At 46.0% G+C, this 23380-nt stretch overlaps 1 protein-coding gene across 3 annotated transcripts in view; it reads left to right on the forward strand.

Moving 5' to 3' along the window:
• Positions 1-23380, forward strand: part of CCDC88C (coiled-coil domain containing 88C) — a 916777-nt gene that overhangs the window by 381041 nt on the left and 512356 nt on the right. For all 3 annotated transcript variants that reach the window (XM_069637440.1, XM_069637439.1, XM_069637438.1), the window contains exons 9-10: positions 19608-19689; positions 21486-21644. In XM_069637440.1, the coding sequence (XP_069493541.1) occupies positions 19608-19689; positions 21486-21644 (241 nt within the window). The remainder of the gene's footprint in view (positions 1-19607; positions 19690-21485; positions 21645-23380) is intronic.

The raw sequence follows: 23380 nt of genomic DNA on the forward strand, positions 1-23380 counted from the left end.
TCCACCACTGTTGAGATAGTGGGGCGGCATATGCATTTCATCATAACGAAACATTACATTCTTATTTTGATAAAAAACAGTATAACTAAGAGACAGTTTCATGCAAATCACAATATTTTAGAGACTAGATGTGGTATGTTTTATGATTGGAACTGAATTAGTCTGAGACAGTACCCGCTAGGATTCCAGAGGATTCCTCCAGTTGTTGCAGAGTGTGCCTGGGATGGCAACATTTCAACTGGTTTATGTGGACCCACTTGTCTTCCCCCTCTGCCGAACCGCCTTTGGGGATGCGGATCTTGTAGGCCACAGGGGAGATCTTATCGACGATCTCAAAGGGTCCCTTCCATGTAGGCAAAAATTTGCGCTGCTTGGCCTGGTTCCTTTGGAAGTTGTATAGATAGACCCGGTCTCCCACCTGATATTCCTTCCTGGAAGTTTTCAGGTCATAATGGGTCTTCATGCTATCAGCCGATCTTTCTAGATTCCGCTGAGCATAAGCAAAAGCATGTTGGAGGTGTTTCCTTAAATTCTCTACATACTCATGAGTAGTGGAGGCATTTATCAGTGTCTGCTCTTGGGTCCTATAGAGCAAATGCTGAGGAAGCACCATCTTGCGCCCAGTCATCAACTCAAATGGTGACATTTTGGTTGCAGATGAAGGGGTAGATCTGATAGCCATTAGGACCAGAGGTAATCGGATATCCCAACTTGGCCCAGAATCTGCCACAAACTTCTTTAATATGCTCACAATTGTCCGGTTATATCTCTCTACTGCCCCAGAAGAAGCTGGTCTATAAGCAATATGCAGCTTTCTCTTGACCCCCAGTATCTCCCACATCTTTGTCATTACTTCACTGGTGAAGTGGCTACCTCTGTCTGACTCAATCCTTTGAGGTAGACCAAAACGGGAAAAGATGTGGTTAATCATCAAGGCAGCTGCAGTTTCTGCCTTGCAATTTGGGGCTGGGAGACATTCCACCCACTTGGTAAACAAGCATGTCACAGTCAACATGTACTTATTCCCCCTAGCCGAGCGAATCACAGGGCCTACAAAGTCGATTTGTAAATCTGACCATGGCAGTGTCATCCCCCGCTTTTGTAAAGGCGCCCGGTGTGTGAGGGATGTCGGCTGAAATTGTGCACACACAAGACAACCCTTCAAATATTGGTTGAGGTCCTGGCCCATGTGTGGCCAGTATGCAACCTCTCTTAAGATTTCCAGTGTTGTGTGAAACCCCCTATGACCGGCGGTGGCCGCATCATGGGCGTGACTTAACATCAGGCTTCGGAATGAGGTAGGAACCACCCACTGATCGTGGCCAGCTTTGGATTTCCTTACCAGCAAACCGTCTTGGATCCGGAACATTTTTGGACATTTCATCAACACTCTTAGGTCCTCTTTCCCAATGTAATCGGTATCCGTCAGGGGAAAGTTCTCAGGGTCCTCAAGGTGCTGGTAAAATTTACCAATAATTGGATCCCCCTTCTGAGCGGTAATCAAATCAGCATCAGGGGTCTCCTTACTCCATTGCGCAATTGAAAGGTCGTTGTGAGCATTTGTCTGGGACCTAGTGATAGCAGTGACCTGGATTTCCCCCAACAGGGACTCAATCTCAATTAGACCCCCTTGGATGGCCCCGGTTTTGGCCAGCTGATCAGCTAAGTCATTTCCAGTTTTGTCTGGTCCCTCTACTTTGGAATGACCCTTGATCTTCTTCCAATAGATGGTCATCCCATTCGAGGTGACCAGATCATCAATGTTTTGGATCAACTTCCCATGTTTCAAGGGTTTGTTGTTAGCACATAACATGCCTCTGGTTTTCCAATTAACCAGGTGCTCCACGAACCCGTTCCGTACATAATCCGAATCTGTGATTATGACCAGTTCGTGGAGTTGATGCTGGACAGCAGTGAGGATGGCCTGATGCACAGCCATCAATTCTGCCACCTGACTACTTCGGGGACCAATTTTGTATCCAGCGGAGGGTTCTGGGGATTCATTCACCCATGCATTCCCTACGCCGGCCACCAGTTCTTTCTCCCCGTTGTTGTCAACATGGTAAGAGCATCCATCCACATACACTGTGGGCATTCCCTCACACTTGTCCTCTTCAAAGACTTTGTGTGGGGAATTAAGGTATGCCTCCATGTTGTCCTTGATTTTTAGACTTTCGTCCTCGAGACAGTTTTCTCTGGCACAATCATGCAAGTCAGCCAGACCTTGCGCGAGGGGACTCTTCTTGTTTTGGCCATATCTGACCTCCACAGGAAAGCCTTGCATTGACAGAATCCAGGAAGTAATTCGGGAATTACTCACATTTCCGGCCCGGATTCTGTCACTTTGGAGATATTGCAGAGGCTGGTGTGGAGTCTCCACTATGATGTGTTCCCCCTGGATAAACGGGCGGTAATTCTTCAATGCCCACACCGTTGCCAGGAGTGCCTTCTCACAATCGTTGAATTTTTCCTCCACAGAGGATAAAGTTTTGCTCGCATAGGAGATTACTTTATTGACCTTGTCATGCTTTTGGTATAATACTGCCGTCAAGCACGTATTAGAGAACCCTGTCTCCAGGAAGAACTCCTTGTTTCTGACAGGGTAAGCTAGGCAAGGCGCTTGTGAGAGGCTTCTCTTGAGTTGTTTTACTGCCTCGGCTTGTTCTGGACCCCATTCCCACTTGACCCCCCCCTTCAGGAGATGAATCAGGGGTCTGGTGATCTCTGCGTAGCCCTCAATGAACTTTCTGCTGTAATTAGTCAGTCCAAGGAGGCTCCTTAGTTCCCGCAGAGTTGTGGGGTCTTTCAGTTTCTGAAGTGCTTCCACTTTCTTTTCCTGGGGACAGAGGCCCTGAGGAGTAATCTCATGCCCCAAGAAATTAACACGGGTTCTACACCACTGTGCTTTCTGAAAGGAAAGTTTTGCTCCGGCGGCCCTCAACTGTGTCAGAACATAACGGATCTCCGCTATGTGTTCCTCAACAGTTGAGCTCTTGATGAGGACATCATCTACATAAGCCAGGTTACCCCTTGCACCCAAGTCGGGCATGGCCTTATGTAGGAAAATATTGAACTCATTGCCGGAGTTGAGGTATCCGAAGGGAGTCCGGGTCCATGTGTACTGCTGGCCCCCAAAGGTAAAAGCCAGTTTGTATTGGTCCTCCCTGCTGACAGGCACGGTCCAGTATCCATTGGTCAGGTCTATTGCAGTGAATACCTGTGACCCCTGAATCTGGGCCAGCCCTTGGTCAATGTAGGGCAGAGGCCATCGGGAAGTATGGACCCGTTTGTTGAGCTCCCTAAGGTCAGCACAGAGTCTCCACTGGCCGTTTGGCTTCAATATTCCCAGCACCGGATTATTGAAGGTGCTGTGGACTGGACGGATTATTCCCCGGGACTCAAGGTTCTTAATTATTTCAGTAAGGGACTCCATTGATGCGAGAGGCAAGCGATATTGCTTCACAAACACAGGAGTCATGCCAGGGTCCGTGGGGATTGTTGTTGTGTGGATGTCAGTGCGACCACAGTCATATGAGTCTACCGCAAAGAGATCTTGGAAATCCAAGAAAACTTGTTTCAACTTTTGCTTTTGTTCCAGAGTCACACAGGCATCAGCTAGGTTGACTCTCTCTTCCACCATCTGCCTGAAGCCTGGAAAGACTTCTGGTTTGGCTATTTCAGCGGCCTCCTCCAGCTGGGTGGAGAAGTCCCTGGTTAGAGTGCTGATTTGGACCGGAGGCTTCAGGTGGGAAAGGCAGCCCTCATGGACCTGGAAAATCACCTCATCCCTCCTGAAGTCACAAGTCACATCTTCCTTACCATAGGGGCAGGAAGTGTACACCAGGAAGTTCCCCCCATGCCGGGTAAAAATCCTGTCTGGTGTTGTATTGTCATCACTGTCACTGTCAACGCAGTCCTTGGGGATTGGCCCTAACAGTTCATTTACAAGATCAATGGAGAAATGTCGGTCATCAACCGCCATTCCAATAATGGTGCCTGCGGCTAGAGTAATACTCTTTAAGTCGCTGTTATCCACCTCTATTGGAATGGTGTCATGTTCTATGTTGACTAATGGTGTTGGGTTTACCCCCAACCCTTGCTGTTGGAGAGAAGCATTTAGATGTATGTAAGCATCAGGGTTTTTCAACTCTTGTCCCCTTTTAACTTTCACTTCCAGGGAGAATTGTCGGGTCCTTTCTGGGATGGTGACTTCCTCTTTAATCTGAATTTCAACTGCATAAGGTATCAATTGAGCTGACCTAAATGCTTTTTCTGGATCATCAAAGCCCATGGGATTATCCGCTAATCGGGACCAAGCTTTGAAGTTTATTAGGTCCAAACTAATGGCAAAGCGATTGAGAATGTCACTGCCTAAGTAAAAGGCGGCAGGGACGTCTCGCACGACCCAACAATTATGGACAATGCTCTTGTTGCCAATGGAGATTTTGAGCATACACCTGCTTGGCAGGAGATGTTTGGAATTAGGTGCTTCCAGGTCCATTTCCCATTTGTCTATCAGTTTGAAGGTGGGAATGGCTGGATCTTTTGGAAGTTGGCGAAACATGGCTTCGCTGATGAAGCTCTTACCGTTGTTCACACACACTCGAGCGAGAACAGAGTCCTTCCCATCATTTAACTGAACAGGGATGAACAACTGCTCTCCAATTTGCTGAATATCAGCCAGGCTTTGAGCTGATTTCACATCTTTCTGGACTATCGGAGTGGGAGTTTCAGATTGTGGATTGGTATAGAATTTCAAAGTGTTTCCTTCCAGCGTGGAATACCACTTTAGACTGGAAGGAAGGTTGATTTTCAGAAATAGAGAGGACCCCCCATCACCAGTCTGTTGTCCTACTGCTATGACTGTCACGTCTGGAATTTGGTGGTTCTGGAAGTGAAATTCTACTTGGTCAGATTTTTGTTCAACCATGTGGCAGGTGCCGTTTAAACTAATATGGTTGACACTCTGTTTTAATTTTATTGGTCGGCTAGTCTGGGTCCAGAGGACCTTGTTTACGCAATCTATTAGGGGTGACAACCTTCTCAGGAGGTCATTCCCTAGTAAACAAGGGGTGCCCTCTGGGGTCACAACTATGACCGGGTGTTTCAACTTGTGTCGCCCGATCTTAAAGTCCAAGTCTGCAGTCCCCTCAACGGGAATTTCCTTCCCGTCAAAGTTCTGCAGTTGTCCAGGAAGAGAGGTGAGAGGAATTTGGTAATTCCCTCCCCTTCCTGCATTCAGTTCGTCAAAGGCCCTTCTTGACAGAAGGGTAGCTTGAGATCCAGTGTCCACCAGTGCCGAGATTGTACCCTGCCCCTGTACTTGTACCGGGGCATAATATCTTCCCTCCTTCTCCTCAAGGGGGCACAGATAATGTACATTTTTGGACAACTGGTGGGCTAACTTTCTGGTTTTGGACATTGCAAGAGAAGAGATTTGGGCAGAATTCTGTGGAGAGCCTTGGGAATCTGAAAGAAAAAGTTGGCAACTGGAGATCAGAGCCATTGTGGGTTCCCCTGGTTCCGGTTCTGGGCTGCCCCCCCCTTTTTGGAGGCAGTCACCAGGATGGGTTTGAACCAGGGGATTTTCTTGCTGTTGGTTCTGGGATGAGATGGTGGGCGGCGGTAGCTCAGTCTCCACATCTCCCCAGTCTGGATTTACATCCCTAGGGACCCATTTTTCTTTGGGAGGAGTTCCCCCCTCTCTGAAGGAGAAGATCCTTTTCCCAGGATCCTCTGAGGATCCCTCTCCCTCAAATTGGAAGATCTGTACCTCCTCCTCAAACTGAGTCTGTTTGGGTCTTTTGTTTCTCCTACCCCCCCTCTGCTCCTTAGGAGGCAGACATTCAGGGGCAAGAGATTTTGTTTCCGGTTCCTGGGTTTCCAGGGGCTGTTTACAAGTGAGGAAGGAAGCTTCCTCCAAGGCTTTACACCCCCCTTCCCTTTGTGCCTCCTCCCTGGGAACCGGTGTGTTATCGGGGTGCTGCCCCCGTCATTGTTCTGGAGCACCAGGTCCAGAGTTGGGTGCGTTCTGCGCCGGCACGCCCATCTGAGGGTTCTGCTGAGCCCTCAGTATGTGACCCAGATCCCGCGCCATGTTTTGAACCTGGCGCTCTAATTGGGAAACTCGCTCAGGCTGATACGGGGCCCTGTTTTCTCCCCTGGGCTGATCCCGGGAAGGGTAGCTATCCCTCCTCTGGTAATACCCCGGGTTGGGAAGATTTGGGTACCCCTCCACCCTTGGCCTCCCCTCTCCCGGATTCAGTGGTCTGGGCTCAGGGAATTGGGGAAAGAAGGATGGATGGTTTTGGGGCTGAAAGTTGGGTGGATACCTGGGGAAAAAGTTCTGCCCAGGATTTGGAGAGTTTCTGCCCTCCGGTGGGAAGTTAGGAGGGAAGTTCCCTGGGTTAGGTGCTTGGCTGGATCCCCCCCCTTGGGCTGGAGGAGTCCACACATAACCCAGGATGGGTCTGTTTCCCTTGTAACGGGGACTTACATAATCAGGAGAGCGAGGGACCCCATTTGTGGGGCTGCCTCCCTGGCTCCCTGTCTGTGACTGGCCCGAGGACCTTCTGGGCCTAGCATTATTAGGTGCAGGTAGGTTTTTAGGCCCCCCCATCTCCAAATCCAAAACGGGGGTGACCTTTACCTCTGCCACCTTGGCAGCAGCAGGGGTGCTGTTGGCTTTGGGGTTTTTCTGGGCATTACTTTTGCTATCTATCGGTTTCTGCACCTCATAGATCCGGGTAGCCTGTTCAATGACCCAGTCTAAAGATCTTTTCTCGTGAAAATCCCTCACGAGCTGGGTCATGATATATTTGGGCAAGGCATGGAAAAACGTGTTAATAAATTCCCTGCTATCTGTGCGCACCCTTCTTGTGGTCTGTGCAAAAGCACGCTTTAACTCCTGCACAAATTCTTGTGGGGCCTGATCCTCCCCACATTGCAAATTGTAGGCTGCCTTGCGAGCCTCTTGAGGATTTCTGTGAGCAGAAAAATGTTTCAGGATGGCCGCCTTATAGGTGGACCATCTTAAATGATTTTGGTCCTCCAGCCCCGCAAAGAAACTGGAGTATTCCGGGGAGAAGGTCCACTTTACATATTGAATGCAGCTTTGGCTGTCCTTCAAATGGAAAGTCTCCATCATTTGTTCAAACAACTCTAAGTGCTCCCAAACAGAATACTTAGCGTTCTTATGGTAAGGCGTGATGACGCTCCTGATTGCCTTAATCTGCTTTAAGGGGTCCTTAAGCAAGGCCCTTTTTGCCTTATTGGCCTTTTTGGTTCGGGTAACCCTTGTCCATTCTTCCTCGGACTCAGAGGCACTGCTCCCAGAGGTTCCCATCTGTTCTTCCAGGTTTTCCCGAATTCTGCGAGCCTGAGAATGGCTGGCAGAATGTGGGGACCTGGTCTCCTGTGTCCTGCGCAGTTCAGAGGAGTCTTCAGATTCCTCCTTGCTGCCAGGATTTGATGGGTACCCCCTCCACTGACCTAACTGGGCAGAGGTTTTCAGGATGCCCTTAATGGGCCTACTCTCCTGGGGTTCCCCATTGAACTGTACTGTACTTGGGTGCCCATACCCGGATGCCCACCCCTCCATTCCTGAGTGGTACTGGCCTATGAGCCCCATACTCTTAGCTGGATAGTAATCTGCCATCCCTGTGGCCCTGTGCTCATGTGCGCCAGGGGACATGGGGGTGGCAGAGTCCAGGGACTGGGGGAGATGAAGGCCCCTGGGGTTAGGGCTCCTGCGGTTATGGTCAGGAGTCTCTCTTTCCCAGCGGACCTCATCTCTATCCGCCCCTGCTCCCTGTTGCAATGCAAGAGCCTGCATTTGTGCCTTCAGTTCCTCTGTTAAGGCCTTACTCGACTCTATCAGTTTCTCCTGCATCGCTACCTGTTGCTGGAGCCTATCATTGTGTTGACAGAGGGCCTCATTCTCCCTCTGTGCTTCCTGGTTGGTCCTGGAGAACTGGGCCAGTCTTTGCTGCAGGAGGTTTACCTCCTGGGCAATGTCCCTATTGGCCTGCTCCTTTCTTGCTAGAGCATCTTCCACCCTTCTGGTGTGCTCTACCAAGTTCTGGTTTTCTTTTTGGAGATCACCCAGCCCCTGGAGGGCCAGGTGATTTTCTTCAATTTCCTTTTTTAAGTGGCAGACTTCCTGGCCTATGGCGTCTCTTTCCTGACTAAGAGCCTGCATTTGTGCCGCCAGGTCGTCCCTTTGCCGTTGAAGGGCACCAGCTTTTTGGCGCTCCTCATCAAACTCTGCCTGGGTATCCAGGTCTTTCAGAATCAGTTTATTGCTCTCCTCTTTCTCTCTGTCTAGTTGGATTTGCAGGGTGGCTACCTGCTCTGTGCATGCCCTGTTGAAATTGATCTGTTGCTCCAGCTTTTTCTGGTTCTGCAGCAAGGAGTCCAAACTGTCTTGGTGCTAATTCTGCAGGGCCAGAAATCGGGTATCCTGGTCTGTCTTTTCCTGTTGTAGGATGCCCATATCCTCTTTTATTTTAATGATATATTGCCTACTATCATTTTCTGCCTCCTGGCTCCTCTGCAGCCTCTGCTCAGAAGAGTCCAGATCAGATTGGGCCTTTTGTAATGCCATCTGTTGCCTATTTGCCAGATTTTGGCTTTCAGCACATCTATCCTGCATGTCTCCCATATATAGGTACAGGTATGCTGCTATCCTGGCAATCTTATTGTGTTCCTCTTTGGCTTTAGGAGCCATATATAGTTCACTCAGGGCCACGTGTAAGGGACCCTGATCTCTATATATATCTGACCCTGTTTCAGTGACCTGTTGTGTGATGGCCTGCAACCACACATCCTGGCCCTGTTCGGTCCATTCACCTCTCACAAATAGCTTATGCAAGAGGTGCTCTCTGGCTATTTTCATATCTACCAAGGTCGTCATTCTAGAGATTGGTCTCTGTCCTGACTTACAGAAGTTAGTATTTTATTTTTGCAGAACAGAACTTTTCTTGGAGTGTCCCTTTTGAGGAATGCTTCACAGCGTAATGCAGCGTGGTGATCCGACCGGATGTATGCATCCCGTCAGTTAGCACACTGTATTAAGCTGCACAGTGGTATTCTAACCCAAACATCCCGGACGAGCCCCCAATTTGTAAGAGGATTCAATTCCACACTACAGCTAAGTCAACGCCTAGTCTATAATACTGAATGAAAACCCTTATTGATATATCTTTAGGTCCAGTTCATGCGTTCTGGATGACTACCCCTATATAACACCCCTCTCTTGGAATCCCCCTGACCCCACTGAGCCAAGAAGTAGTTCTGTTTTGCAAGTTTAAAAGGTTTATTTGATAATTTAAACAATAGATATATATATGACACCTTATAATAAATTAATAATTGAATAGCACACTTAATCTGATATGATAAAGATCAACAACGGAGAATCTGGCACTAGCACACTTCTTATAATCACTAATGAGTTGACATGAAATGGATAAGGTAGCACACTGGTAAATAGGAACAAAAGAAGAAGGTGGTACAAAATGCTTTATGGAGTTCAAATGGATGCAAGGTTGAATGAATGAAATGCAGTATAGAAATACTCAATATGATTTCAACAAAGCAATGTAATCACTTTTCTCTGGCAATTCCCTCCCCCCCTTGATGCAAGGCAAGGAAATGGAAGGAAACACACAGTTCTCAGAAATGCAATCAAATGTGATTCAGTTCAATCCCAGCAAGCTTACAGAAAACAGATAGGAGTTTTGAAAACACAGGCCCAAATGCTTTGATATGTGCTAGCAATGGATGAGAAATATGCTGGAAATGCTTTTTAATTCCCTTTCAGAGGTTCAGGGTGATTGGTATCTAGTTAATATTAGTCCAGGCTCACACTAGCAATGATGCAGGGATAGTTAGCAGGTTAAACGAATTTCTGGCAAATGGAAAGCAAGCAGCAGCAGTTTTTACATGTGAAGAAATTGCAAATCGCGGTAAAATTCGCGGATGCGTGTTCCGCGATTGCGGTAAAACTATAAGGGGTAGGAATGCGGTTCTTGGTTCGTAGGAAAGCCACGATTCTAAGCTATCAAATAAAAGTTATTGCAAGTCTCTAGCACAAACGGTTGCGGAGATATGAGCGATTTAATAAAGGTCGTTTTTGGGTTTGCAAATTTCAAAAGCTCAAAATGACAAGTGCAGCTTGCAACTAGAAATGACAGGTGACAGCTAGGAGGCAGTTCTACTTAGGTTAAATAGATTGAATTAGATGAATTTAAACTAAGAGATTGGTTCTACACAGTTCTGCTGGGTACTCACACTATATTCTTGAGTGAAATGGGCCTCGCCACGGATCTGGTCAGGGTTTTAGACTGGACTCTGGTCTGGTCTGGTCTGGCCTCTGCACTTCACAGTGATCTGGGTCAGCTCTCTCTGCTGGTCTGGGTCTCTCTGGGTACAGCACTGCTTTCTCTCTCTGGTCTGGTCTCTTAGTTCTGGATAGATTGAAGTCTCTAGTTTGGCTTTCTGGAGGTTGATGGAGGTAAGTATGGATTTTTCCGGCAGAGCGTCCCGCTGCAAATGGATTTGGAAAACCCCTCTCTGTCCTGTCTGTCTGCTTTTATGTGTTTAGAATGTGGGTGTGTTCTAGCATCACTGACCCTACCTCTCTCTCAGCTTCTAATTGGTCAAACTTCCATTTCTCATTTGATTGGGTAATGAACTGTGAGTCAGAGGGATGTCATTTTACAGCCTGCAGAAAGTCCACTCCTCCTGTCAACTTACACACAAATCTAGATTTGAAACAAATACATATTTGCAGAGGTACATATTGTTTTAAAATCATATGCACCCATCATGCATTACAGGAGGTATACCCTGTTCAAACTCTGCTCTTCCTGGGAGCTTGCATTCAGAACTGGCACATATTTCACTTTTTAACTGATTTTGCAATTTCTGACATTGACCCAACTTTACATACATGTGTGCAGGGAGTAGGGACATTAACTGATGAAGTTTCAGATTTTTAACATGCATACATTTAGAGTAATATCCATTTTTCCGCTAAAACCCCCCTGAACATGCCACCGGGTCGAAAAACCGCTTAAAATGTGGGCAGAAAAATCACAAGAATTATGGTATCATTTATAAAATTTTCACATGTCCGCTCTATGAGTTATTCATCTTTTTAAAGTTATGTTCTGGCTCCAAAGGGGTGTGGTTTCCCAGGTCACATGGTATAGAAACCAGTCTTTCCAGTTTCTGCCAAGCCAGCTTGCTCTCACAGGCAGTGCTCCTCCCAGCTCCTGCCAAGAGGAAGCTACAATTTACGACTGCGGTAATAAAAACCTTTGCCTGAGTGAAGAGGGCTTTGTTCACTCTCTTGCAGAGCACAGATAATTCAATTATCAGATAGATGGCATATCCTTAGTGTGGGCAGCAAAAGGAAGGTTGGCCTGGGAACACAGTGGTGACTCAAGTTTCACTGCTGATGGGGGTAGTTGCCAGGCAGAATCAAGTTCCTTAAGCCAGACTTTCAGCTACTGTCATGTTATTTGTTGCTTTTTAAATTAACTTGCAATTTTACACATGCAGCTAGAATGCTGATTCTAAGTTTAAAACTATGACATTTAAACAGTTACAAAGGCATGTGACACCAAACATAGCTCACTCATTTAATCTAACATTTTCGATTTTAGTGTCTTTAAATCCAGTGCAACTTAAACTGCTGACTCCATAGCAGTTTTGTTATAAGCATTGTTTTGGGGTCTTCATTTCCCAGATTTTGTAGGCACACAACACTCCATTCTACCAAATGTCTGCTGGTGTCCAGTGAGTTTTTAGATGTGTTGCAATGTTTAAAATAGACAGTTTGAGCCTGCCTTCAGAGAAACACAGGGTGGTTTTAAAACGCCGGCTTTTGGATAGTGGTGAGTACTGGTACTGCACCCATTTTTGGGATTTAAGAAATGAATTCCCCACAATTCTAGGTTGCATTTGGCAATCAGCATTGCCATTCCCAGTGGTTTTAGACTACTGTGCGGGTAGTCCAATGGTGGTTTTAGGCAGTGTCCTTCTGTGCCCATAACATCGGCAAAAATGAGTGGCAGCCTATTCTTCATGCATTTCCCTGTGCATTTTCTGGGAAGCTCTGGCCATCATGATGTTTTCCATGTCAGTACTGCACAGTTTTGAGGTAGGGCTAGGATGCATGGGTAAATACATCCCACACACCTACTCATAGTGAAACTCCTAGCTTCCAGAGTTGCTCCATATCTTACTTCCATCTTCACCTCCTCCTTTGACAGTGCCACTTTTCCATTATCCTACAAGTGGGCTAATGCCATCCTATCCTTAAGAAACCTGGCCTGAATCCTAACTGTGCTGCCAACTTTCATGCTGTCCCTCTACTACCTCACTATGCCACAATCCTAGAGCATGTCGTTTTCAACTGGCTCACGGAGTTAATTGACACACACAACCTCTGGGATCTTCTTCAATCGGGCTTTCAACCTCTGCACACTGAGTCAGCTATCCTCTGCGTCAGCAACTACATCTCTTCTGCTTATGCCAACCATTCATCTACTCTTATTCTTTTCGGCCTCTCTGCTGCCTTCGATATATCAACCATTCTGACCTTCTCTCAGCACTTTCTCTACTAGGCATCGGGGGACAAGGCCCTCGCTTGGTTTGCTTCATATCGCGACCCAGACACTTCCAGGTGTCCTGGAACAGCCTTACCTCCCCCTCACCTGCTTACTGTTGGTGTTCCTCCAAAGGGTCAGTCCTGGGCCTACTTCTCTTCACTCTCTATACCTCTGCTCATGGCACCTTGAGCTCCTCCTATGGCTTCTCCTATCATTTCTTTACTGGTGATGCTCAGATCTTCTCCTCCTTTAACCTTCCCCACGCCCCCTCCATCTTCCCAGCCCTTCATCAGTTAGTCTGCTGATCTATGAGACAGAGGGCAAAGAATAAACTCATTCTCATCATCTTCAAAACAATACACACTTTCACCACCTGACCTATCAGAGCATTTTATTCCCTATTCTTCCCCTTGCTCCCTACGACCATCCTTGGCTCACCTCCTTGCAAACTCTAATGCATCTTGCTCTCCCTCTCATTTCTACTCTCTTCCTCTCCCCGGTCCCTTGCACTGCAATGCTCTTCTCCCTCGTCACACTACTCCCACTCTTATCTCCATTTAAATTCAACCTCCAGCTCTACTCTTTTCTGAAGAGCCACTTGCATAGCATTCTATGTCAACACATCTCCCTGTCGTCCTCTTTAAGACAACCCCACAGCACTTTTCTCTCACCACTTCATCCTAATACTTATGACTTCCCCCACTATCCCGTTCCTATACTTTCCTTGTCCTTGGTTCATGTTTCTACCTCCCCTGAATCATCTGGTCTTATATTCACACCCTCTCACCCATTGGTAAGGACCCTGGTCCTGTGCTCTGTAAATAGGTGTTACAAGGTTTTAGAAGCATTTTTATGTTATGTTATTGTGCATTTGTATAGCACCTTATATACCATTGGTATGATCTCAAAACGCTGTCAGTTGAGCGCCCTTGGGGACTGTAGTTCAGGTCACTGGAGAGAGTAGGGTAGTATATGGTGCTTGGGTGCACTTCGTATGTGTACAGTGTGATAAACCTGATGGTATTCTCCCACCTACTCCCCTGGGATCTTCCATTCAGGTGGCCAGGGAAAGGCCATCGCTTTTGGATCCCGGCCCTGGACAAGCGAGCAATGATCACCTGTTTAGAGGGTCCAGAGGGATTGGGAGGAGTATACCCAAGGGTGAGACATGGTATTCCCCCTTTTTCCATTCCACCTCAAAACGCTTTGCCTCAGCTTTCGTAGGGTATATAGAAACCCATTCCATCACCCCCCTCCCCATTTCCAACAAATACTCGGACGAGGAAAAGACAACCGGGAGTAGTGAAGATTTCCCATAGGAATAAAATGGGCATTGGAAGGGCAACTGGCTGTCGAAAGAACTTAATTATCCCATTGATAGTCAGGCATTTACTAATTATCACTCACACCTGACTCCACTTAACTGTTTGTCCAACTATGAAAGGTGTGGTTCTACACAGGTGAGCGAGAGCGAGCTGGGGACGTTGTTTGGAAGCCAAGGAACAGAGAGCAAGAGAGCAGCAGGATTGACGGCCCAGAGGAGAACGGCGTGCAATGACGCTGGCTCAGTGTTGGTGAGGGGCTGCAGTGTGGCTAAGGAGCCGTGTCTTCAGAGAGCTGGAACAAAGCAACCTGCAGGCGGCTATTGGCAGTGAGAACATTGCTCGTTCCCTTGTGACCTGTGCCGGCCTCAAGGGTGCCTGAGGGGCAGGTGATGAGACCCTTATCTCAGGCCCGCACACCCAGAAGGGACCGCTTGTCACCGCGCTGCTGCCATGCAGCTGACTGAAGCAGTGCGGGTGAAGGAAATGCATAAATTGGCATGGAGCGGAAAGGAAGAAAGAAATTAGAGGCAACTAGTAAAGCAATATAGATTGAAAGAAGAGTGACAAGCTCAAGAGAAAGTAAGACAAAGCAAGAAAAGCAGAGTTTGCAACGGGCGCGACGTGAAGACTGTAATAAAGAGGCTGTGAGCGACCCAAAATGACAGAGAAGGGTGCAAGCGACCCGGCAGAGTGGAAAGTGTGCAAATGTGCATGGGAAAGCTGGAAAAGGTGACGGTGTGCAAGGAGGAAGTTATGGAAAATGTCAGTGGGCACAAGAAGGTGAGGAAGGTGCAAGTGTACAGGAGAAGGAATGAAAGGTGCCAGTGGGCAAGAGCAAGAAGTCAACAAAACAGAGCGGAACATGAAGGGGTGCAAAAAGCCCCTGAAGGTAAAGGGTTAAACGCATGAAAATTAAAGAGGGTTTAAAGCTCAGAGTGGTCGCACCTAGGATGAGCCATGAACCTGGTGTTTTCGAAAGTCTCTGATGCTACTCCTTGAAAGAACTGTATATGAAAGAAAGGTACATCCTGACAAACTGAACCCTTTGGACAGCAGGACTCTGTCTCAACACCAGTTGCAGAAAAGCACCTAGAAACCTGACTCGACACTGCTGAACCATGAAGACAATATAAAAAAGTGTTTGAAGAGGCCTTTTCCCCCTGATCTGCCTTAAAGTAACCTAGTGTCCTGTAGGCCCCCCTCCAAAGACAAATTAAATAGCAGTGAGGTTTTACTGCTTAAATCTTTACCTGAGCACCTCACTCTACAAGCCCAGATTGGCCCTTTTATTCGGGAAGTCTGCCTTCTGCAGTGGGTCAGAAGAAGGACGCAGACTATTTTAAGACATTTTAAACGGGTATTCGTTAAAGAAAAAGGATAATGCTGATTATACTTTGGGCTATTCCCTTCCTAACCAATAGCTACGGTGCTTGTCAGTCCTCAGTGAATGTAAACGAATCTGCCCACTGTCCAAACTAACCCTAACTGACCCTACAACTATCTTATCCACTAAAGACAGGAGAATGACTCCCTTCTCCTAGATTCTTACTACTTGCAAACATCTATTCAACAACTGATTTTCATATTGTCTCTTGTGTTCTCTTAATACTTTGTTATACTTTGGTTACTTCTCAGCTTGGTGTTTCCTTTGTCTTGCACTGATATGTTTTCTCTTATCAGTGACTTATGTCTGTTTGTTAATTTCCTCTATAATTCTATTTCCAAAAGTTACTCTTCTGTTTCCCCAGGTCAAGGTTATCCAAGGTTTCTGAATTCCTCTCTTGAGATTTATTTCTCTTCTATTTAGTTTGCAGCCTTTAGTCTCTGTATTGTATGCCTCATTTCATATATATTCATTTATCTTTATCCTCAGGGTTTTGTCTTAGTTTCTCTCTCTTTGGTAATGATGCCTTCTTTACTTTGACTGTGACGAGTATGATTTTCATCCAGTTCTTTTACTGTCGGGACAATATTCTCAATGTCTTGACTGAGACCAGTACAAATAGTACCACAACTATTCCCATTTTCTTGTCTTGTTCTCACTGTTATTTGCTTGTTATCTTGACTGTGATGAGTATCCGTACTCTGATAATGATTCTCATTCACCTCTTATTCGCAAGGTTATGTTGTTGCCTTGACTGGGATGAGTACGAATACTCTTATTTCTATTATCATTCACTCCACTTGTTCTCCCTGTCATATTCTTGTTATCTTGACTGGGCTGAGTATGCATACTCCAATAGGTCGTTCAACTCCTTTTCCTCTCTCTCTCTCTCTCTCTCTCTCTCTCTCTGTCTCATGCTCCATATCTTCCTCTTTAATTGCTTTACGGAATCCCAGGTACCTGGACGTTATGTGATCCCAGTCGTGTATTGGTTTCTGCGTGGATACCAGAACCGCCCGGTCCACCACTCGCTCTTCATGGTGGTGCCACACCTTGCTGGTTCTCCCTTTCTACAGCTGACAGGACGCTGTGTGTCCAACACTCGGATTTCAGCTTGACAGCTGGTTTAGAATTCGTGGGTTTTTTGGACTTTCCAGTCTCCTCCCCTTTCTGAGGTTACGTGGGTGGGCTGGCTGGCTGGCTCACTGGCTGGCTACTTCTCCCTTTCTCCCTTTCTCCCTTTCTCCCTTTCTCCCTTTCTCCCTTTCTCCCTTTCTCCCTTTCTCCCTTTCTCCCTTTCTCCCTTTCATACTTGATACTACCTCATACCAGTTCTTGCATGGTATGGCTGAAGAGGTATTTTTAGGAGGATCTTTAGGGAGTTCCTCAAAGGAACTGAAGTCCTTGTCCTCACAGGAGGAGACTCTCCCAGTGATGTCCCGCTTGCCTCTACACCAAGTGAGATTGGAAATCGGCCAAAAAGACTGAGATCAAATGACCGAATGGGAGATTTGGACGAATTTCAGCCGTTCGAAAATACTGAACGGCGAAAAATGTTGACAAATCCCCCATTTGGTTGCAGGGGTGTCCGCCGTACCATTGCTCACTATATTGTGAGTGCTGATTGTGGGGGTGTCACCCTCAGTTGGCCCTGGAAAAATAAATAAAGGAAATGACCCTGCAGCACTGGTTCCGTATCACGGAAGTGAAAGGGAATAGGTGTCGCAGGGACACAGCGAGTTGGCAGCAAGGTAAGTATCGCTGTGGGGGTGGGGGGCCAAGTCAGAAATGTTCAGGGGAGAAAAGACCAAAGGTTATTTCTTAAATATAATCTTCTGACTTTTTCCCCTCGAACATTTCCATCTCTGGCTTTCAACCGTGGGGAAAAAGGATTAATTCCTGTGATTCGTTACACTACTTTGTGTTTTTCTTTACAGGGATCGGGCAATACGTTTTTTAAATTATTTGTGTGCTTTTTTGTTAGTTTAATTAAAGATCCTATGTTCATAGAACCTTAGTTGGACATTTGTTTATTTTGATACCTCAATACTATTGTTCTTTGGTTTGCTTGTGTACCATCTCACATACCTTCCAAAGAGTAAAACATGTCCTCAGTCTGCACTACCCTAAGAGACAAAGGAGGTATACCTTTGGGCTGTGCATGTTTCACCTCTGATTGGAATCACTGATGGTTTCGCAATAGTGTGGTGCTGAGTAGGAGTTTTATTTATTACTCATCCTCTATTCCAGCAGAGCAGTAGTCTTTTGTCACACCCAGTAGGTACACTTTTATCTTGTGATGAATCTGGGGAATGCATCCCTTCTTCTCTAGGGTGGCCACCCCCTTTGAGGCTAGGGAGGTGAGCCCACTCGGTAAACCCCTCCCTAGGGCTTTGGGAAAGCAGGGCCTCACTGGAAGTGATTTCCCGTTAGGTGGGGGACAAGGACCCCCGTTCCCCTGGGGAGCTCCCTATACACAAGGTATTATCTGCTTACCTGGGAGTAAGACATATTGACAATACCTCTGTGTTTGGCTCAAGGAAATGCTGAACTGTCCACATGCTTGACAACCTGTGGTGAGTAATATGTCCCTTCTGAATACTGGAACAAGAATAAAGGGCCAACAACACTTGAATGGAAGAGGAGAAACCCAAAGCTGAGGTGAGTCTCCGATGTGAGAACATCGGCAAGGGGAAGAGCCGCGCAGGCCAGCAGAGCCAGCTGCAACATGGAAGGAGGCAGACGCCAGAGGGAGACGTTGTATGCCAGATGAGGATGCATGCAGGGTCGGAGAGGCAGAGGCCAAGTGGAGCGAACCAGACCTGGATGCATGACCAGGTACTGGATCTGGTGGTACCGGAGCCCGCAAGCAGACAAGCCCAGGGAAGAAGGCAGGACTGGGATCCTCCGCTCTCAGACCAAGAGCCCGCGAGAAAACCAAGACGAGCATCCAGAATGGAAGAGCAGCAAGCCGTGGAGAATGCTCCCATCGCTTACGAGACAGATCCTCACTAAAGCAAGCACTGCAAAACAGTAGGTACCTGGGTTGGCCAGGTCAGATGGAGGAGAAGCGAAGAGAGAATGAGAAGAGAAGAGGGAAGGACTACCCTAGCCCCATCCAATGGTCACAGGGACCTGACCGAAGGGAGAGAATGAGACGGGGAAAAGGGTCACGGGAGTCTGGGAAACCCATGCAGCCTAAACCTTGAGGGGTCACAGGGACCCAAGAAAATGAATGAAACCAGAAGCTGAGAGGGGTCTCAGAAACCATAAATAACTAGGTGAGATATTGGGTCAGGGGACCCCAAAGGAGCCACATGGTCATAGTAAGCAGAGTAAAAAACAGATATCATGGGAACACAGACACACCCGAAAGTTGGTCGAAGTGTGGAGAAGTCTACCAAGTTGGTGGAAAGGGATCAGGAAAATATATCTCCACCGAAAGATGTTTGGACGTTTTGGTTTTCCAGGAACATGAGACTTTTTTCAAACTTTGGGGAATTTTAAGGAACTTTTGATAGACTGACGAGAACTGTTTTCTTTGAGTGGAATTTTTGTTTGCTTCTAACCATTAGATCCAGACCCAGGAAGGATTCCTGGGATAGTCGGATACCTTTGTGCAATACCAAGAGTGCAGAACACTATTTCTCTTACATTTTTGCTAAGTGGTACAGCAAGTTTAGTGGATAGGTCTGGACTGAGGACTATTATTTTATTATGGACTATAGACAAGCACCTTAGTTTAGTTTGGTTAGGGAGGGAAATCGTTTTTAGTACTAGGGTCAGTGAGGCGTTTTCTTTTAATTTAAATAAAATTAAATGCAAACATGTCCCCTGGTGTGAGTCCTCCTTCTGGCCTGCCACACTTCCCAAACTCTCCCCAACTCCTACATTTGGCATTGTAGAGGTTGTTCCCTATGCATACAGCCCTGCAACTGATTCGTCACATAATAGTTTTCATTATACCACTCCGCGAATTCTCCATAAAATAATATAAGCCGAGTGGTTCTACAGAAAAGCTATCGTGCAATCATGTGTAGGCTAAACGGAAGCAGTGGAGAATGACTTTTAAAATTATTTAGGAGCATGCGTGTGAATACAAATTAAAGATGAAAGGGTATGTTTTTGTTTGTGTTCGGTGCCGGTGTTGGAGGTGGTTGTATATTATATAACAGAGTCCCCTACCTCTATAAAACAAAGTATGCGATTTTGACCATAATACTTTTATTTTCAGGTGCCGATGTTTTAATCTAATCTGCTTTCACACATTCTGTTTAGGGAGGAAAAATCTGAGCAGTTGGTTGACACTAAACATGAACTGGACCGCTTGATTTTGGAGCAGCAAAAGACAAAGCAGGAGGTGAGCAGGTAGTTGTACAGAACACTGATTAGCATAGCAAGCTTTTAAAGGTGTATTGATGATCATCAAACAGGAACAGCAGCTTAATTTTAAGTAATTTATAGCTCTAGAAAGGTAAAATGCTACCTATTAGATACTGTAAAAACTGATTATATGATTATAAATGTGTAAGTGGGTCTGTATAGCATCATCATCAAAAATACTTCATTTTCGGCAATAAAAGCACACCTCATGAAGTCACAATAAGCAGAGTTAAAAGGAGGAATTGTCAAATACTAACATCTCATAGGAGACTTAGATCATTGGGACAATACAGTGCAGGGCAATTCATTCAATCCTATGGGTACATGTATCATTCGAATTCCTGGCACATATTCACCTACTTTTTACTCTTGTGCATAGCGTTGATCAAAAATATAGTAACAACATGAAACACCAAAGGGAGTGTGCATGTTTTCAAATAGAGGAGCTCCACCATTCTACATCTGAGTGATTTATAATTGGTTTCAGCCATCTTTTCCTATAGACCATATACGAGGGGCAGTCGAAGAAGAAATGCAATGCGTCCTAAACAAATCCCTGGCAAAAAGGGCATTTGGACGTTGCTCTCTTACTCCAATTTACAGTAAAGGCAGCAAATGGTAATATACCCAACCACACTGCCGCGCCACTTGATGATCTAAATCAGGCTCAATGATCATACAGGATTAGGAAATATGCAGCTATGCGACAGACGTTGCGATCGACAATTATCCTTTCTAGATTTTAGCGCCCAGTCTCTAAAGTAATTCTTTAGTACATGTTTGACTGTGAGCCATATCTTGTTGGGTCCAACCATAAATTACCCTTTTCTGTATACAATTGTGCTTATGTTTATAGTAAAGTTTTCTGTTCAAAGGACGGTATGGTTTTGATCCAAACCCTAAAAGAAACTAAAGTAAACTGAAATTCACCAGTTATGTTTAGCAGCACACCGTAACTTTCCAAAGACCTGCCCGGATAGTGCAGCCATGCCCCATAGACAGTGCATAGATGGTCTGACATGCCCTGAGTGCAGTACCCACGAGGCATGGCCTTGCTCTGCTAGAAGATAGACCGGTGCTGCACCTGGTGCATGCTCACTACCTTAACAATGGCAAAGGGGGTAGTGTTCTAAGGTTCTGTTTTGGGCCACTTTTTGGGTTGGACAGTTCTGTGTTCCTGCTGGATATACTTCTATGTCAGTGCATCGCCTGTGGTGTGTGTGGCGGGCCGCTCTCCATAGGCATTGTTGTAGAGCTCTGTGTCCTGCTACTTGTGATGTAAGGTCCCTTTAACACAAGGACCCTTTGTGTAGCCAGTAAAAGGAGACACAATGGCACACACTGAGGACTCTTGGTGGGTCCACAAATATTTCTAAAGATGCCTAAAGTCTTGCAGTAAGAAGCACTGCGCATTGCGCACAGAGTGCATACGCCCCTGCGGGGAGTTGGTGAAGAGTTCTGGAAAGGCAGGGGAGTCAAATTATATTGCCAAACATGGAGCCTTGAATGTGTCATGTTTTTGGAAAAGGTTGTAGAATGTCTAGCGTACTAAAGATTTGCAAATAAATGGAAAAATATAGCACATGTTAGATCTCCTCCTGTACTAACAGTCCCTCTCATTTGAGGGGTATTCTATGCATCCCTTAAAATGGTGCATTGCCAGGGGTAAGCCAGTTATAGGCTAGGACTGTGTTTGGTGTCAGTGTTTTCTTGCTTTGTGGCACCCACTATCACTAACTTACTTTACACAATGTGGTTTAATGCTTCACCCAGAACATCCAACTTGCTGTGGATGCTCGAGCTGCCCGCACATACCGAGATGAACTGGATTCCCTACGAGAGAAGGCCAACCGGGTAGACCGACTCGAGACGGAGCTCGCCAGGTGCAAGGAGAAGCTGCACGATGTGGATTTCTACAAGGCACGAATGGAGGTAAGTTGTGGCAATGAGGAAAGCTTGAGAAACTCCCAGGAGCTGAAAGGTTTAGCAGTTTTCATTGATGGTGTGGGGTGTAGTGAGGTACGAGAAGCGGATAAATGACCACTTGAACTGTAGAATATGCCCAGGGATGTGACAGAGCCCTCAGATTATATTATGTCATGCATAATTTATCCAGCCCAGGTCTTGATCTTTATGCTCAGGTATTTCTAGTTTTGCTGTTTTGTATAATAAATGCCAAACTTGAAGTGCCAGAATGCAAAAGAAAAAACAGGAATGGGTGGGGGGCTCGCACATTCCACTGTGTGACATCTTGACACTCTTATGTTTCTGTGTGCTGGTCTCCTTTTTATGTTTTGAGCACAAAGAGAGATTGTCTTGCGAGTACAGACACTGCTCACCAAGGACATTGTCGGCCACCCTTTAGCTCATTTTACCCTCTAACTTTGCAAACTATGCTTGCCTATGGAAGGCAGACATTATTTATATGCTTCAGAAGAAGTAAATGGCACCCCTGTTGAGGGTTGGTTCTGTAACCAGCCTCACTCACACACTCACCTGGGGCAGACCAAGGTGGGGATGCAGAATTGGCTGCTCGAACAATAACAAATGTGAGTAGTTCTGTAAAATAGCGCCTTTGCTTGACTGAACCTTTGAGGTTTTTGCTATGAGCCCCTACTCTTTGATCTCCACATCACACTCCACCACTTGGGTCATACCAGCCTGCTACAGCTGGAGGTGATGGGTTGGGTGAGAAAGAATGAGCGATTGATCGAGAAAGAAGAAAGGAAAAGGCGTAAATGGCAGTGAAAGAGTGAAACAGAGAAGTAAACAAAGAAATTGAGAGGAACAGAGAAAGGGAAGGAATTAAAGATGGGACTTGATGACTGGAAAACGGCAAGGGAAGGAATGCTGGATGGATGGATGGATGGAAGGAAAATAGGAAGGGAATTGATAGATGATTAAATAAGGGGATAGATGGAAAACAAGAATGTAAGGGTGACTAGATGGATAAAAGGAAAATATGAATGATATGTGGAGATATTGCAAATGTGTTGTCGAAGTTTATTTTCTGTTTGTCCAGTTTTTGGCCTAGTAGATAAAACTTGGAATTGTAAAATGTCTAACTCGGTGGAAATCTATCTTTAAAAGTGGTGCTCCCCTTTTAAACATGACTTGTCTGACATTTAGGAGATCACTATAATTGCTCCTGCAACAGTAAATGTGCAGTACTGTCGGCGTATCCCCAACACAGGAAAATTAATGAATAGTTCCCTAAAAATGTGTACAAAAACCAAAGAAAATGGGTGTGGGGGGGGGGAAATGAGCATTAAAGGGTTTCTTAGCCTTGACATCATCCTGGCTTCCCCCTTTAAAAGCTTAAAAAGTGTAGGTTTCCAGCAAAACACTGTTATCCAACGTAATTTGACTGTGGTGTGGCGATCTAATTCATTATGCATCAAAAAAGCACATTCTTCACATTTATTATAATTTTGGATCTCGTGATGTCGCACACGGTCATTGCCTCAGTTCTCCCAAACAATTCTCAATCTTGCTATAATGGGTAACTTTCATGCAATACAAAATAATTGCTTGACAGCCATGGTATTGGGAATGACTCCCCGTTAAGGATAAATCCAGAGTTCGAATTTTTTTGCACCTTGTGTGACAATAAGCAGTTGCTTTAAAAGAATCCCATCTAATTAGAATACCGTGCTCACTGAATGGGC

This window comes from Ambystoma mexicanum, chromosome 14, assembly GCF_040938575.1.
Source record: "Ambystoma mexicanum isolate Mex_15411 chromosome 14, UKY_AmexF1_1, whole genome shotgun sequence".
Classification (NCBI taxonomy): domain Eukaryota; kingdom Metazoa; phylum Chordata; class Amphibia; order Caudata; family Ambystomatidae; genus Ambystoma; species Ambystoma mexicanum.